The sequence below is a fragment of the Aptenodytes patagonicus genome, chromosome 5 (assembly GCF_965638725.1).
Source record: "Aptenodytes patagonicus chromosome 5, bAptPat1.pri.cur, whole genome shotgun sequence".
Lineage (NCBI taxonomy): Eukaryota > Metazoa > Chordata > Aves > Sphenisciformes > Spheniscidae > Aptenodytes > Aptenodytes patagonicus.
Window position 1 is genome coordinate 2,025,104 of NC_134953.1, and position 13,621 is coordinate 2,038,724.

General features: G+C 38.5%; 1 protein-coding gene across 1 annotated transcript in view; it reads right to left on the minus strand.

Annotated features, from left to right (window-relative positions):
• Positions 1-13,621, minus strand: part of GLUD1 (glutamate dehydrogenase 1) — a 31,133-nt gene that overhangs the window by 12,083 nt on the left and 5,429 nt on the right. Inside the window, exons 2-5 of the mRNA XM_076338310.1 lie at positions 6,311-6,391; positions 5,417-5,472; positions 4,480-4,543; positions 2,690-2,784 (exon numbers count right to left, since the gene is read on the minus strand). Coding sequence (XP_076194425.1) covers positions 2,690-2,784; positions 4,480-4,543; positions 5,417-5,472; positions 6,311-6,391 — 296 coding nt within the window. The remainder of the gene's footprint in view (positions 1-2,689; positions 2,785-4,479; positions 4,544-5,416; positions 5,473-6,310; positions 6,392-13,621) is intronic.

A 13,621-nucleotide genomic window follows, 5' to 3' on the forward strand; every position in this document is an offset into this window, starting at 1 on the left:
TAACACATCTTGGGACATCTTGGCTTTTAAGGAGAAGCTTGTAAAATGGCTTATGGCTAGCATTAGACTTCTATATTAGTAATAACAGTCTATGCACTTAACTGGCAAAGTTCAGACATTGAACTTCTGCTTGTTTCTTAACCCCTTCTCCAGCTTCCTGGCTCTGTATGTTAGGTTTGGAGCAGACTTCCCCCATCTGTTTATATCTGTTATTTGGTTTTTCCTTTCCACTTCAAGCTCCCTGAACATGTCTGTGTGCAACCACACTGACTCACTGAAGTAGATTTGTCTCCGAAGAGTTATCTTTCCACTCAATTGAATGTAGTCCCTGGCATAGCTTCCATCTGTTTTCTGAATTGTGGTTAGTTTCAGTTTTGTTCAATGGTCATTTTCTCCTCTTAGTTCCCTTCCCTCCTTCCCCATGGTCACTTTTCTTTATCTGGTAGTTCCTTGATCACCTTTATTTTTGTTCTTGCTGTCTCAACCAGACAGTTATCTGAAACATCTTCTACAAATTGGTTTTGATCGGTTATTCCACTTTTTGCAGCCTTGTCAGAGTTCCCACCTTCCTTCTCTACACCTGGTCATTCTCCACAATAGCTTGTAAGTTCCACCACGGCTACCATTCTCTCTTCCATGTACAAACAAGCAACCCAGCAAAATTAAGTAAACTGATTTAATATTTTTCCTTATTTCAATTCTTTAATTCACTTTTCAGAAAAATGTACCTAAATCCTCTCAGGTTTTTTTTATTCTTCAAGAATAAGATACTGCCATGCAGAGAGGGCCTAGGAATAAAAGAAGCTGTTGGAGCATAATTCAAATTGTATTTTTATCCTCAGTAGTTGTTGGTTTGTTTTCTTTTGTCATTGAAGTGTGTGTATGCGTGGGACTACACAACAAGCTGAGATGGCAAAGTGGAAAGAATAAGAAATTCAGCCATTTAAAAATCTTCTCCTGTATCAGTGTTTAGTTTTCCACCTATTAAAAAACCTGAGGCTTCTGTGTAACAAATACAGCAAATCTTAAAGCAGGTCATGTGGTGTGAGCCTTCTGTGTCAGTCGTAATATAGCAACACTGCTGTATCACAGTGAAATATGCATTTTAGTGCAATGAGTTAAACATTAAAACTTAAAATGCTTTGAGGCAGTAGTTTTCTTAAATGTTGGAATGTTAAGTTATGACTGAAGGAGCAAGTTGCCACTCTGCATGCTGAAGCCTTTTTGAAGTCATAATTTTGGGGGGGGGGTGGGGGTGTTATCAGGTTTAAAGTTTTAAATAAAATATTTACATTTACGTATGTGAGTAACAAAAAGCAAGTAATGTTTTATACTGATATCCCTATCTAACAGACAGCTCTGTGTAAAAGTGATTTAACTGAACTAATCAGCATGCCACAGCCTATTCCTCAAGCATTCCTTCCCCCGCCGCCATAAGATACCTTAGACTGTATTTCAGATCTAGAAGAACCTGTGCCATCCCCTCTTCCTATTGTTAAAGGCATCAGACAGCACAAGACAAGTATTCTGCCAAGAGACTGTCTCAGGAAAGCCAGGCACGTCTTGAACAGACCTGCCAGAGAGAAATACGTGTTGGGTGGCTCTAATGCCTTATTATTGGGGGTGTACACCCTGCTCTATTTCTGAGGAACTGTTGGAATGGACTGCAGAATGTGAAAAGAAAGAGTCTTTTCAATTCAAAAGGAGCTGAGATAGGCAAACATGCGATAGCTTAGTGTATCAACACGCTAATACGAAGCTATGGCAAGACTCCTTAGCAAAGTATGACCTGCTGGAGTAGCAGAAACAATGTCTGAAAGAGAAGCTAGAAAGTTTGGGTAGCACGGACAGTAGAGCCTTAAGAAATAAGTTGTCTGTAACACACTTTTCTTTCCTCCAACCTGTCAAAAGTATACAACAGAAGTTGTATACAGTCATGTTTTTGGTACAGTCAAAACAGGTACAAATAACCCCAGCAACATAAGGACAAAGGCTAAATTAAGGGCTATAATTAAAAACTAATTTTTAAAAGCTTAATTTTTTTATTGCCTTCTGGGCGATAAATTGTATCAGTGTCCTTTTGCTTTACACTTTGGAGAATTTGCTGAAGTTTACAGTGATTACTTGTTACTTTAGGGGACCACAGAGAGCTTTAATACTTTTACAGGTTATACCAATAGTGCAAACTTAATTTACATGGTCTCTTGAATGCACAAAAACACAGCATTTATTTAATAACACATGTAATTTCAGTAGTCTGAAATGGAAAGATTTCAGTACTTTAAGACTCTACCAACTATTACGAACTAATTGTTTAACAACTTTAAATTAGTAATTATAGTACTAATGAAAAACAGAGGGAAATGGTAGAAATAGAAACCAATTTTAGACTAAGTATGAGACCTTTAAAAACAGTGTATTTTCTTTTTGCTGAACAGTTGCAATCAGTATTGTATCAAACTTAATTTAAGCCTAGTATAAAAACATTAACCTTAAAGCTTATTTTTCTTTAACTGTACCCTAAAAACCTCACACCAATTAAGTTGTTACACTTCGCAAGAATGTATTTAGAACGACACAATTAAATAACATTTATGATTAAGCAGCACCGTAATAAATTTCTAGATAAAAGGATTTCTGCAAGGACCAAGAAAGCTTTGCTACTTCAAAGCCTCTGCTCAAAACTTACATAGTGTCCTATGGTACTGGCATAGGTGTCAGCAATCCAGGACATCTCCCTCTCCCCTGTGCTCATATCAGGAGCAGGCACATCAACACCAGGTCCTGTTGGCAACAGAGAAAACAGCTTTTAAGGATCAACCATGAATAGTTATCTTCAACCATTATTCCCTTGGGAACTGTGCGGGGCTTGGCAGAGAAGAACTGTTTTCCTGCTTAATCCTCACTTTATTATGCAATCAACAGATTCTTCTGGATTCAATTCAGTTTTAGATGCCGTATCATGGATTTGTACAATACTGTCAAAACCTCCAACCTTTTACACAAGCCATTCAGTAAAATGAAGGTCAGTTTGTCAATAAAAAGTCAGAGTAAGATAATGCATCAAAAGCATATTTATATTTTTTTTTGACCATCATTGCTGTAACAACAGGAAGGGTGCTATCTAGGCATGATTTCTATATACCATGACATTAATTGTTTGGTGTTTTTTTGCATTAGAATTTCCTTTTTACTCCTGGGGGAGTTTAAAAATTGAAGATAGGCTGCTCCTAGTCATTGCACTGTAGCACATGCATTTGATTTTACCCCTCACTTGAAGAAAGAGACATTACATCTTTCCTGATGAAATAAACCTTTAAAAGAACTTTCACGCATCTGTTGTAATAAAAGCAAATTCTGTCTGTTTTTTCTAGATAACTAAAAATAGCATTTGCCCAACCTATTTAAGATCAGAGGGGCTTGCTCAGCAAGATTTTAAATGCAACTCTGCCTCTACTCTTTTTTTTCCTAAGTATTTTTAAAAGGTTTGTGAAAGCTGCATAGCACCAACCATAGAGCCAAAAAAGATGACAAATTTAATCAAACCGTTTTAATTGTCACTGAACTAACAATCACTATAGCTGGCATAGTGTATAGTATTCCCCTAGTCACATGTTACATCAATAAGTGTGTTTATACAGAAGCTTAATTTAGATGAGAAACACTGGCTGAAAGAGCAGATGACAAACAGTCTGGCTGAAGAACAAGAAAATGCAGATAAATGGATATACATTCCCAGGGGCAGTTAGACATCAGGAATACATGACAGACCTTTAACTAGCTACAGGCATTATTATTCAGTTGAATAAGAACCTCCTCCAGGTAAAGATCCTCCATTTAATTACAAGTCGAGCTAGTAACATTCAGCTTTCTCCAGAGGAGAATTCCAGATAGCAACTCCAGACAGCAAGCTATCAGAACAACTCAGGGTTGAAAGTCTGAACGAAACACCTACTAACATTACAGAAGCTGAGGTTCTGTTACAACAGGCACCTATGCTTCTTGCCTATGCCTCTCTTGCAGCCTGTGGTTGCCATGGGTGAAGCCATCAACTTTCTCTGGGGTGGATCTTCTACTTCCTTCCTCTGTTTCCTCACATATCTGCCAAAAGCCTCAACCAAGACTACAGGAAACGGTAACAGTGAAGAGCTTGATATTAGAGATTAAAATTGCAACAAACTTGGTCACAATTTTATAATCTACCTCTAAGAGAAATGTGATTCATTTTGGATCCTGTGAGCTCAGCTTTTGTGGCTTTTCATAGCAGAACAGCCACCAGAAAAAAGTTAAGATACAGTTCCCTTTAAAATGCACTAAGATGCGACGACTCAATTCTTTGTGGCTCTTTGCTGAACGTTCTATACCCAAATTATTTACAGCTCTCAAAAATACAGTTATTTCAGGATACTATCTAGTGGATGCTGCCAATGCACAATAAATCAGATTCCTAAATTTTAATAGTAAAATTGCACAACATACCAATAAAGCCCTTTTTTGCCAGCTCCATGGTAAACCTTCTTGTGATCTTTTCCAATTCATTGTCCTATAGAGAAAACACAATAAATATCACAAGAAATCATTAGTGTTTATGAATATTTGCTAGAACTTATGCCCAAACATAAACAGACGCCCTTTTCTTTTAGAAGAAAGGATGACTCATGTATTTATACAATTCATATGCCACTCCCTAGCAGACCCTTGGTACTCAGGCAGCACAAGGAAACATTCGGCTTTCTTTCCGTACATTCTGATCCACAAGAAGTCAGGAGTGTGGCACAGGAGGAACCACCTGTGCTTGTGGCAGAGATTTCCAGCAAACAAATCTGATATCCTATGTGAGAGATTTATAACCAGCAACAGCAATAGCCGGCCTGCCGGCTGTGTAATCAACACAGTAGAACGACTTCACACAAATCCTTACAGGAGTTCCGAGCTTAGAATATCTGTTACGTATTCTAGTATGCCTTTCTGTACAAGTAGTTTTAATTAGGGCAAGAAGGCAAGCCTGCAGTAAACTTTTTATAAGCCAAGTTAGTTATTATTCACACTGGAACACTGCATAGAAAGGTTTAATGGAGCATAAAACTATTTGTCAAAATAAACAAAAACATTAAGAATAATTTAATTTAAGCCATTATTAACAGTATCAACTTAAAAAAATTTCAGGTTCCAAAATATTTGTAGTCTTCTGACTTTAAGAAAAAAAGTAATAAATAATTGAAGTATTCCACCTCTGAAACACGCACCTTTTAAAAATTCTTTTCCTACCTATTGCATGCACAAGCTAAACTCAGCCTTTACAGAGGCAGAAGTGGCAGGAAGTTTAAAGTGGTCAATAATGCCCTTAGAAGAGCTTTTTTAACTGGCTGGCTTCAGTACTGCAGGTAACTGAATTTTTATCTATGATTAAGCTTACTGTGTAGTTCTTGGGATTGATCTTGACACCAGCCTTTGCCCCACCAAATGGCACATCTACAAGAATGCAAAGGAAAATCATTTTACTTTTTCAACAATAAAGGCAGAACACATCAGTAATATGTGTGAGGAATTATATCTTTGATTTTAGCAGTGAATTTGGTTTTGCCACATTTAGGGCTTCACTAGTGTAAGCTATAATCTCATCCAGGTACTCCTATAAAAATGGGAAATCTTTCATGGGCAGCTTGAAAATGGTCTTTGAAACGCAGAAGTTCATGATTTAAATTTTCTATGCTTCAAGCTCTTGTACTTGGCACTTGTAAAAACAGTAAGTTTTACAGTTTATATTTTACTGGTTTAGCTCAAAAATTTTACTTTGGAAGTCCTAAGTGAAGTGTCTCTATATACATTAAGAAGTACTTTGTTTTCTTATACATAATGTGCAGATTCTCTCCAAACTCCCCTACAATTTAGCAGCTGTGTATGAATTATACTTATGACCCATAAAGGAATTTTATCCTTCTCTCTCCACAGCTCCCCTGCCTGAATCCTTTACAGCCTCCAGCTGTTCCCCCTAAAATTAGCCCCCTCCTAATCCAAGTTTGTCATACTTTGATTTGAGTTCAAGAGCAGTATTTTTAAGGGAGGGGGTAACTAGCAGAATTTCAACTTTTCAAATGAAAATGTAACTTTATTCAAGTATCTACAGCAACAGCAGAGGGAATATGTATTATTATTTTGGTCACTATACATTTTTTCCCATCTTGCTACAGATTTTAGTCAGAGATTAGTGTCTAAAACTTAATTTAATCCTTTAGATGCTTTTCTGCAAATTACATCAGTACTGATTGAAATTAAAGATTGTATCCTTGCTTGAAAAATTATCACTTACCAACCACAGCGCATTTGTAGGTCATTAGAGATGCTAAGGCTTTCACTTCATCCACACTAACATCCAAACTGTAACGAATACCTGAAAAAGACATGAGAAAAAAAAAAGGAATTCACTGAACAATTTCACAGGTATTTATAAATTGGGAAAGTTAATTCTAGACCAGCCATCTATAACATGCAAGTATGTAATTTATCAACTTATTTGCTTTAAGGCTTAAAGAACAATCCCCCATTCTCCTACTTAAATATCTGTCTTTTACTTAGCAGAAATTCAAGACTTCAGCAATTTGCTATTAAGTAGTTTAACAGCAGCACTCAACCTTGGAACAAAAGTGAATATTCCTTGGGAGGAAGATGAGCCAAGCTGATAGGTAACTCAGAGTAGAGTTTTCAAGAGGCTGATAAAGCTCATCAGCATCCCCTAAGATCTTTAGCTTTAGACTTCATTCATTGTATATAAAAGATGAACTTTGTTCTTGAATGTAACTTATCAGTACAGGTTATAACCAAGATCTCTTTGCTAGAGTAACGCAAGCTCCTGTTAAGTGATGAGCCTTGCAACGTGTTGGCTGTGGTCCAACAAAACCATACGTAGCTTCAGAGCTCTGGCTGCTAGGCACAGCCACATAACAGAAAGCAGCAAGCCGCTCCACTAATTCAAATTTGTTCAAAACAACAAATTTGATGGAATACTCTACCCCAGCAAGCTTGTGTGCCCAGGTCACCCATCCCGCACCCACGTGGAAGCCAGCCCACACCTGCATTCCCTGCTCTGAGTCATTCACCAGAACTGCAAGTGTGTGCTGACACATGGTCCAGATGCAAATTCAAATTGTTGTGGTCCGATAGCGACCCAGACGCAAAATGGGTGATCCCAGCCATCAAGGCAGTTCAAAACTGAGTGGAAAATGATTACACAACGGTAGGGAGATCTGTCACCTGCCCGACTCATACCAGTCTTCTAAAAGATGGGTTGTAGCTGTCCAATAAATTGAACTCAAAGTTAAAATTAATGTATTCTGGAGGTAGTTGCAGAGTAGAAAATATTTAACAAAACTGACAGGGCACACATACAGAACTACAGAAGCCTAAACATGACATTTGAGATCAACACGGTGCCCAAAGTGATGCAGCCACAGCAAAAAAACCCCACCCCTACAGCTATGTGTTAGCTTCTATCCAAGCTTCTCCTACATCACTAAGCATGTAACAGAGACACAAAGAATTTATCCCCACCCCTACTCCCCAAATCTTTGGCTGTAGGTTGTGCCAAGTAGCACGGTGGTTTGTAGCAGGCACAGAGTGTCCTTTAGATGCTAGGACAAGGCACCACAAATTTCCTATTATGTAAAGAGAAGACCATATTCAGGTCCTCAGGAGTGAAAAAAGGCCAGCATACATTATCCAAACTAAAGCACTGTGCTGCTATGAAAGCCATTCCTGAATGCTCTGGAAACAATCCCAGTTTCAAAGGAACTAAGTGCTGCTCAAATAAAGCTGAGGGCCAAGTACTGCTTTCTTATGAGAGTTCAATCAGTAAAAGAAAGTACCATGCCTGCGCAGAACGGAATTTAAATTTAGTGTGTACAGGGGGGAAGGGTGGTCTCCAAAAGCAAACTAACTAGTTTCTGACTTAGGTAGCTGTACGGTGTTAATGTATGGGCTTTCAAGAACCTTCTCACAGGAAGCAATATTCGAAATTTAAGTGGAATCTATCAGAGCCCAACAGACCAGTCAAAGTTACAATGTATGTGGTGGGTTTTTTTAATGGTTCTTACTCTGATCCTTCAGAGGAGTGGTTATCCTTCTGTCAAGCCCTGAGCAAGAACAACCACCACCTGTGGCACTGACTGTCCTGCCTGGGGACACTGTTCCCTCTTGGTTGAGCCGGCACTCTGGGGACAGGTCTCATTGAGCACTGCTCAAGCCAGCCAAGTCTGAAGCCCTGATCTATGCTGGGCAGAAATGAACTCTGCCCCTCTTCCCCCAGCTGAACTAGGTCACTGTGTATTTATTCAACCCATATATTTATTCAAACTTCGAGTTGCATACACAAAGCAGTTTTGCTATAACTGTACTCCTGCAGGGACACAAAATGTTGTTTATTGATATATGGAAAGCAGCAGTGGGCTAAATAGTTAGGGATAGTTACTTTTTGTTACAGTTTTAAGAGGCAAGCAAAATGCAAAAGGAGAGAGCAGCCTCTTCTGCACATCATATTGAAGATGGGATCTGAAAAGGTGAACAAGCAGCAGTTTAACTAGAAGACTCAAACACATGCAAGAGAGTTACATCTCCAGTTTCCTTGTCAAGGATTACTATAAACTTTACTGTAATAAATATTAAACTTTCATACCAAGGGAACTAGGGAAAAAGCCCCAAGACTAACAAAGTACTGAAAGGCTTTCAGCTGAGGTGCCTATTTGTCACCCATGTACATGTACCAGAATCTGGAAAACTTTTAGACCTGAGGCTGAAACTGTCCTTTTCTGGACAACTTCATACTTTTCAGCAAGATTTAGCTTCTTTTCTAGCCTTTTAAACAGCTTTAATTGTAATGGCTTGTCTGCTGGCTTTATCTTCTTAAGTGGGAGACTAGTTAATTCTGAGAGTTGTGCTGACTTCACTAGCCACTTCGCTCCAGTTTATCTGCTAAAAACATTCATTACAGTGTCAGGCGTAGTTCAAGGTGTGGATTCCAGGTTCCCTGACAGGTGTGACCATTTTTTCCCTTCTGTGGCATGAGTGGACAACATTTAAGATGTGTGAACGTAACTGGCCAAATTGTGGAAAGGAATGGAATGTTAATGCATCTTAAATGTTATCCACTCATGCCACAGAAGGGAAAAAAATCAGGAGGCCCACCTCTTGACAGGGAAGTTATTTGTGCTAAGCTGTTAGGACTGATGAGAAGCAGGCATCTGAGAACGCTGTACATTCCATCTGCAAGGGGATGCACAAAGATAAAAGACTTAATTTCTATTCTATTTGGACATCAGTGAAATTTAGTTTGACAGCTTCCTAATTTGGCAGGGGGAGAGTATTGCCATGCATTTGTATGGCTCTTTTGGCAGTGTTACTATGCATTCAATAGCCTGAGTCTAAAAATGGACCATATACACAGATAAAATACTGGGTGTTTTTTTTAAAGATTCTTAATACATAAGCAAATGAAAGTCACTGCTACACAGCAAGATTATAATTTTTTTAAACCCTGGCAAGTCCCACGCAGTAAGTCTCTGGAAACTTGTGACTTCTACAGCAAACTAGCTACAAAAAAATAGTTTGAAGAAAGCCTCAAGTTACAGTATGACTCACTGCCATGGAAAATACTTTTCACTGGAAAACATACAAATTCTTGTTCTAGTTGAGAATTCTCTTTCCTTGCCACACCCCAAGAAGTTAAACAGTGTGCTAAGAGAGACTTTGTTTTTCCATGCACAAGACCTTCTAGATGAGGAAATGTTTTCATTTTAATTTTGTTTCATTACTGGTCAGTGTAAAGAGAAGGCTTTATCATCACATTGCAGTGCCTATGCTTTTAAAACTTCTTTTTTATGATCCGTACTTTGGAGATATTATACTTCAGCCAGTTACCTCTTGCACTGTGCCTAATAATTGTTTTGGCCAAAGTAAAATTTGCTCGTGATTTAAGCTTAGCTTCTTAGATAGATGCTATGGATTAATTTTAATTTTTTCCAAATGGAGGTAGCAAAGCACTTGAAACACAGTATTTTTAAAATAAATGTCAAAGTAGTAATTATCAGTAGGACTGTATTTTGGTTTCTACAATAATAGCAGTCAGTTACCATTTTAATCAGCAGGTTTGTACGAGGGAGTGTACTAACAGGCATGTAACAAAGAACTTGATTTCAAAGAAAACTGGCTATACAGCCTACCAGATTTTACGCTGTACAGATTTCAGTATGTTCCGTGACGTTCAGTGTGTTTATTATGCTTCCTTAGCAAACATGGCGTACAGAACCACCAACTTTTCAAGGATGATTACTGCCTAAAAATCTCCATTTAGGAAACAGTGTAATTATTTCCTGCTCTTCTAGTGCAGTCATCTTAAATGGTAGTATCTACGTATGCCCTCACCACTAATGAGCATGAAGTATTCAAAGACAAGTCTCAAAACTAAACAGTTGCCATAGTAACAGTTCAGAGCAAAACACTCGGTAAACTACTCCTCCTGCACTAAGTATCTTGCAAATCTTAGCAAGTCTCTCAAGTTCCCCAGAACCTGGAACAGATTTGCATCTCAGTCTGAACTATTAATATCTAATTGAGGCTTTTGTCCTGCTTTGACTTTGGTGTTTTCTTCTAGTTATGATCATCTTTTGATCTTTGAAACTAATTTGGGTCCTTTACAGATGACAATTCTTGTTAAGACGGTCATTTGTTCTGCTCACTTCTATTTGCAAAATGCTTGCTCATCAGAACAAGCATTTCAGGGCAGCAGCTACCCTACACTATCCATACAGCACTCAGCAAAACAGCTTTCATGATCTCATTTGAAACTTTTTAGGACTGACTACAGCCATATTAATCTCCCAATTAGCAACACTGGATTCTGCAGTGGCTCCATGGGTTAACAGCTTGCCTGATCCTGTCCAAAGGTTGACATTACATCCAGAGTCTAAAGCAGTTTTAGTAAAGATGCTCACCTTGTTCGAACTATCCAGCAAAATCCCCAAACAAAACCCATAAATCAGCTCCAGCATTTATTGTAATGCCTTAGTTCCTTAATGTTTTAACTCTGGATTATGTATAACATTTTCATTTAGATGAAGTTTGGGAAGTAAGCAAGTGAGACTGAGATTATACTACTATCAAACTCTACGTAATCATTGACACCTAACACAGTCGGAACCAATGTTCCAAGCAATTCTTAGGCTCTTTCAGAACAAGTACATTTTTTCTAAATCCAGAAGAACAATCCAGCCTTCCCTATAAGGAAGCTGTTTAGCCTTATTTAACCATTTGGAAAGCGTGGTAAACAGCACAATGACAAATTTGTAATTACTGAAGACGAAGAAATTCCAGACAAACCTAACAAAGCAAGATGAGTAATTCAGTGCTGGAAAACAAGAACATTCCTAAATTCAATTCACTAACTGCCAAGAGGAGATAAAAACACTTCTCTTCCCACACAGCATTAGCCAGCTATAACCCGGGGCAGGAAAGAGATTCCCCTATGGACACATCCCACCATTCTGATTTAACCATAAGTATCTATTCAGTGACCATTAAGACGCTCAACCAGACAGAATACTTCAGTATGCCACTTCTTGTATACTTTTAATAAGCTGTACTTATACTTGAAATATACTTAAACATATACACATATACAATTATTTCATTCCATGCAGAGAAAAACCAAGAATACTCTCGATTTAAAAAAAAAAAAAGTGTGGTGCATTAGTAAGATCTTGTGTTTTAAATGCAAATACGGCAAATTTAGTATACCACCAGGCAAGCACATATTACTTGAATTCATGCACTTAGAATACAGCTATGAAGTAGAGTCTCACCTGTAGAACTACCTCAACCCTACCTAAAGGATTAGGTTGCTCATTAAACTCCACTCAACACTGTAGTAACAAGGACTGATACAGAGAGATGCAGTAACACTACTTCCAATGCCTATATTAATACCACACGCACGGATGTGTGCGGAGGGCAGAAATAACACACAAGTTGGCCCTGGCTAGTCCAAATGCCATAGGAGCCACAAAACAATAAGCCACCATAGTGCTGACATGAAGCAGGCAAATTCCATGCTCTGCCTATGAGTTTATTTCCTAACAAGATGGAGCTGTTGCAATTCACGCAACAAAGAATACCTGCTAGGATGACCCAGAGAACAGGAGGGAGACTATCACGCAAGAGACTCCCCTTCTCACTCTCTCCAACACGTGGTTATCCAGAAAGCCCAATGCTGAAGAGAGGTATGATCTCTCTATAAATAGACAAGGAGCCAACAGCAGCAAGGGAAAACAACTGTTTAAGATCAAGGACAAAGCTGGCTACTGCACAAACAATCTGAGCTGATAATATGAAAAAGCTGAGACTGAACAAAGATTCATAGCCAGAAGAGCAAGGCATAGCCTCTTGCAAGGATATCAGAGGTAAAAACACAAAACAGATACGGTTCACTGAGAATTGCAACTAGTTTATTAAAGGACCGCAGAAGCATAGGACAACCATTCCTTGTCCTGTTTTTTCAATTTGCAATTTAAATATATATCCACTGTTGTACTAATTGTAAAGTTAGGTACGCTCTACAGTAATAAAACAGAAACCTATGAAAATAAGGCACTCATACAAACTTTAGCTGTAACACTGCAAGTGTTATCACAGTTAGGCTAATTACCTTTTTTTCTGTAAAACTCTCTCATTCCTTTGAAGTTGGATCAGTTTCCATGGTTTATTTCAGGTTACAGATGGTCTCTGCATTCCAGTTCCATCTGTTGCATGGTCCCTAGGGTACATTTCCATGTCTTACCCTCTAAGACCCCTGGGCCAAAGACACGACCTCAGCACTTTCATTCATGCATGACTTAAAAAAGCAAAGCCACCGATACAACCCCAGGATAAACAGAGCTCTGCTGAAGCAAAGATAGCTTATAGCACTACTTCTTACTTCCCTGCTTACAAAGGGGAATAAACAATGTCACGGTAGCCAAGACATGGTGTTGTACTGGTCCAACTCTTGCACGTAAAGCTGCTTCTTTTGCAAGTAAAGTTACCATCATGATGTATGTATACTGTTTTAGACAAGGTAATGTGTACAACAGAGGCTACTTGGCGACCGGGCACTGAGATTAGCATCAGCCTTAGACCTCTGCAATTGGAAAACTGCGGCAAGGATAGCATGAATAAATGTCACCCTATGCAGCACAAAGCTCATTAACATGAACTCGTAGGTCAAGTGAGGAGGATAAATCCTGATAGGCAGAAGAAAAGCAGGCAAAACCAGAAGATAAGAAAGTTTTGTAATGCAGAATAGTTCCTTCCAGTAACCAGCCAAAGCAGCACCACACAGGAAATCAGATTCATTCACCTCCAAGGCAACTGAGCAAATAAAGTAAGAATCATCTGTCTTTATATACAGACAGTGAACTTTGAATTAACATATGACAAAGTTTTTCAAAATCCCTATGTAAGTGAAAGTCAGACTAAATCTAGTCTGGAACTAAAGATGGTGTTAAAGCCTTTTGGAACTGAGGAAGCCATTGAGACTTGGTTAAGGCAATTTGGGTGAGCCTAAACAAAAGGTTAGGCTGTTTCCCAACTCCGATTC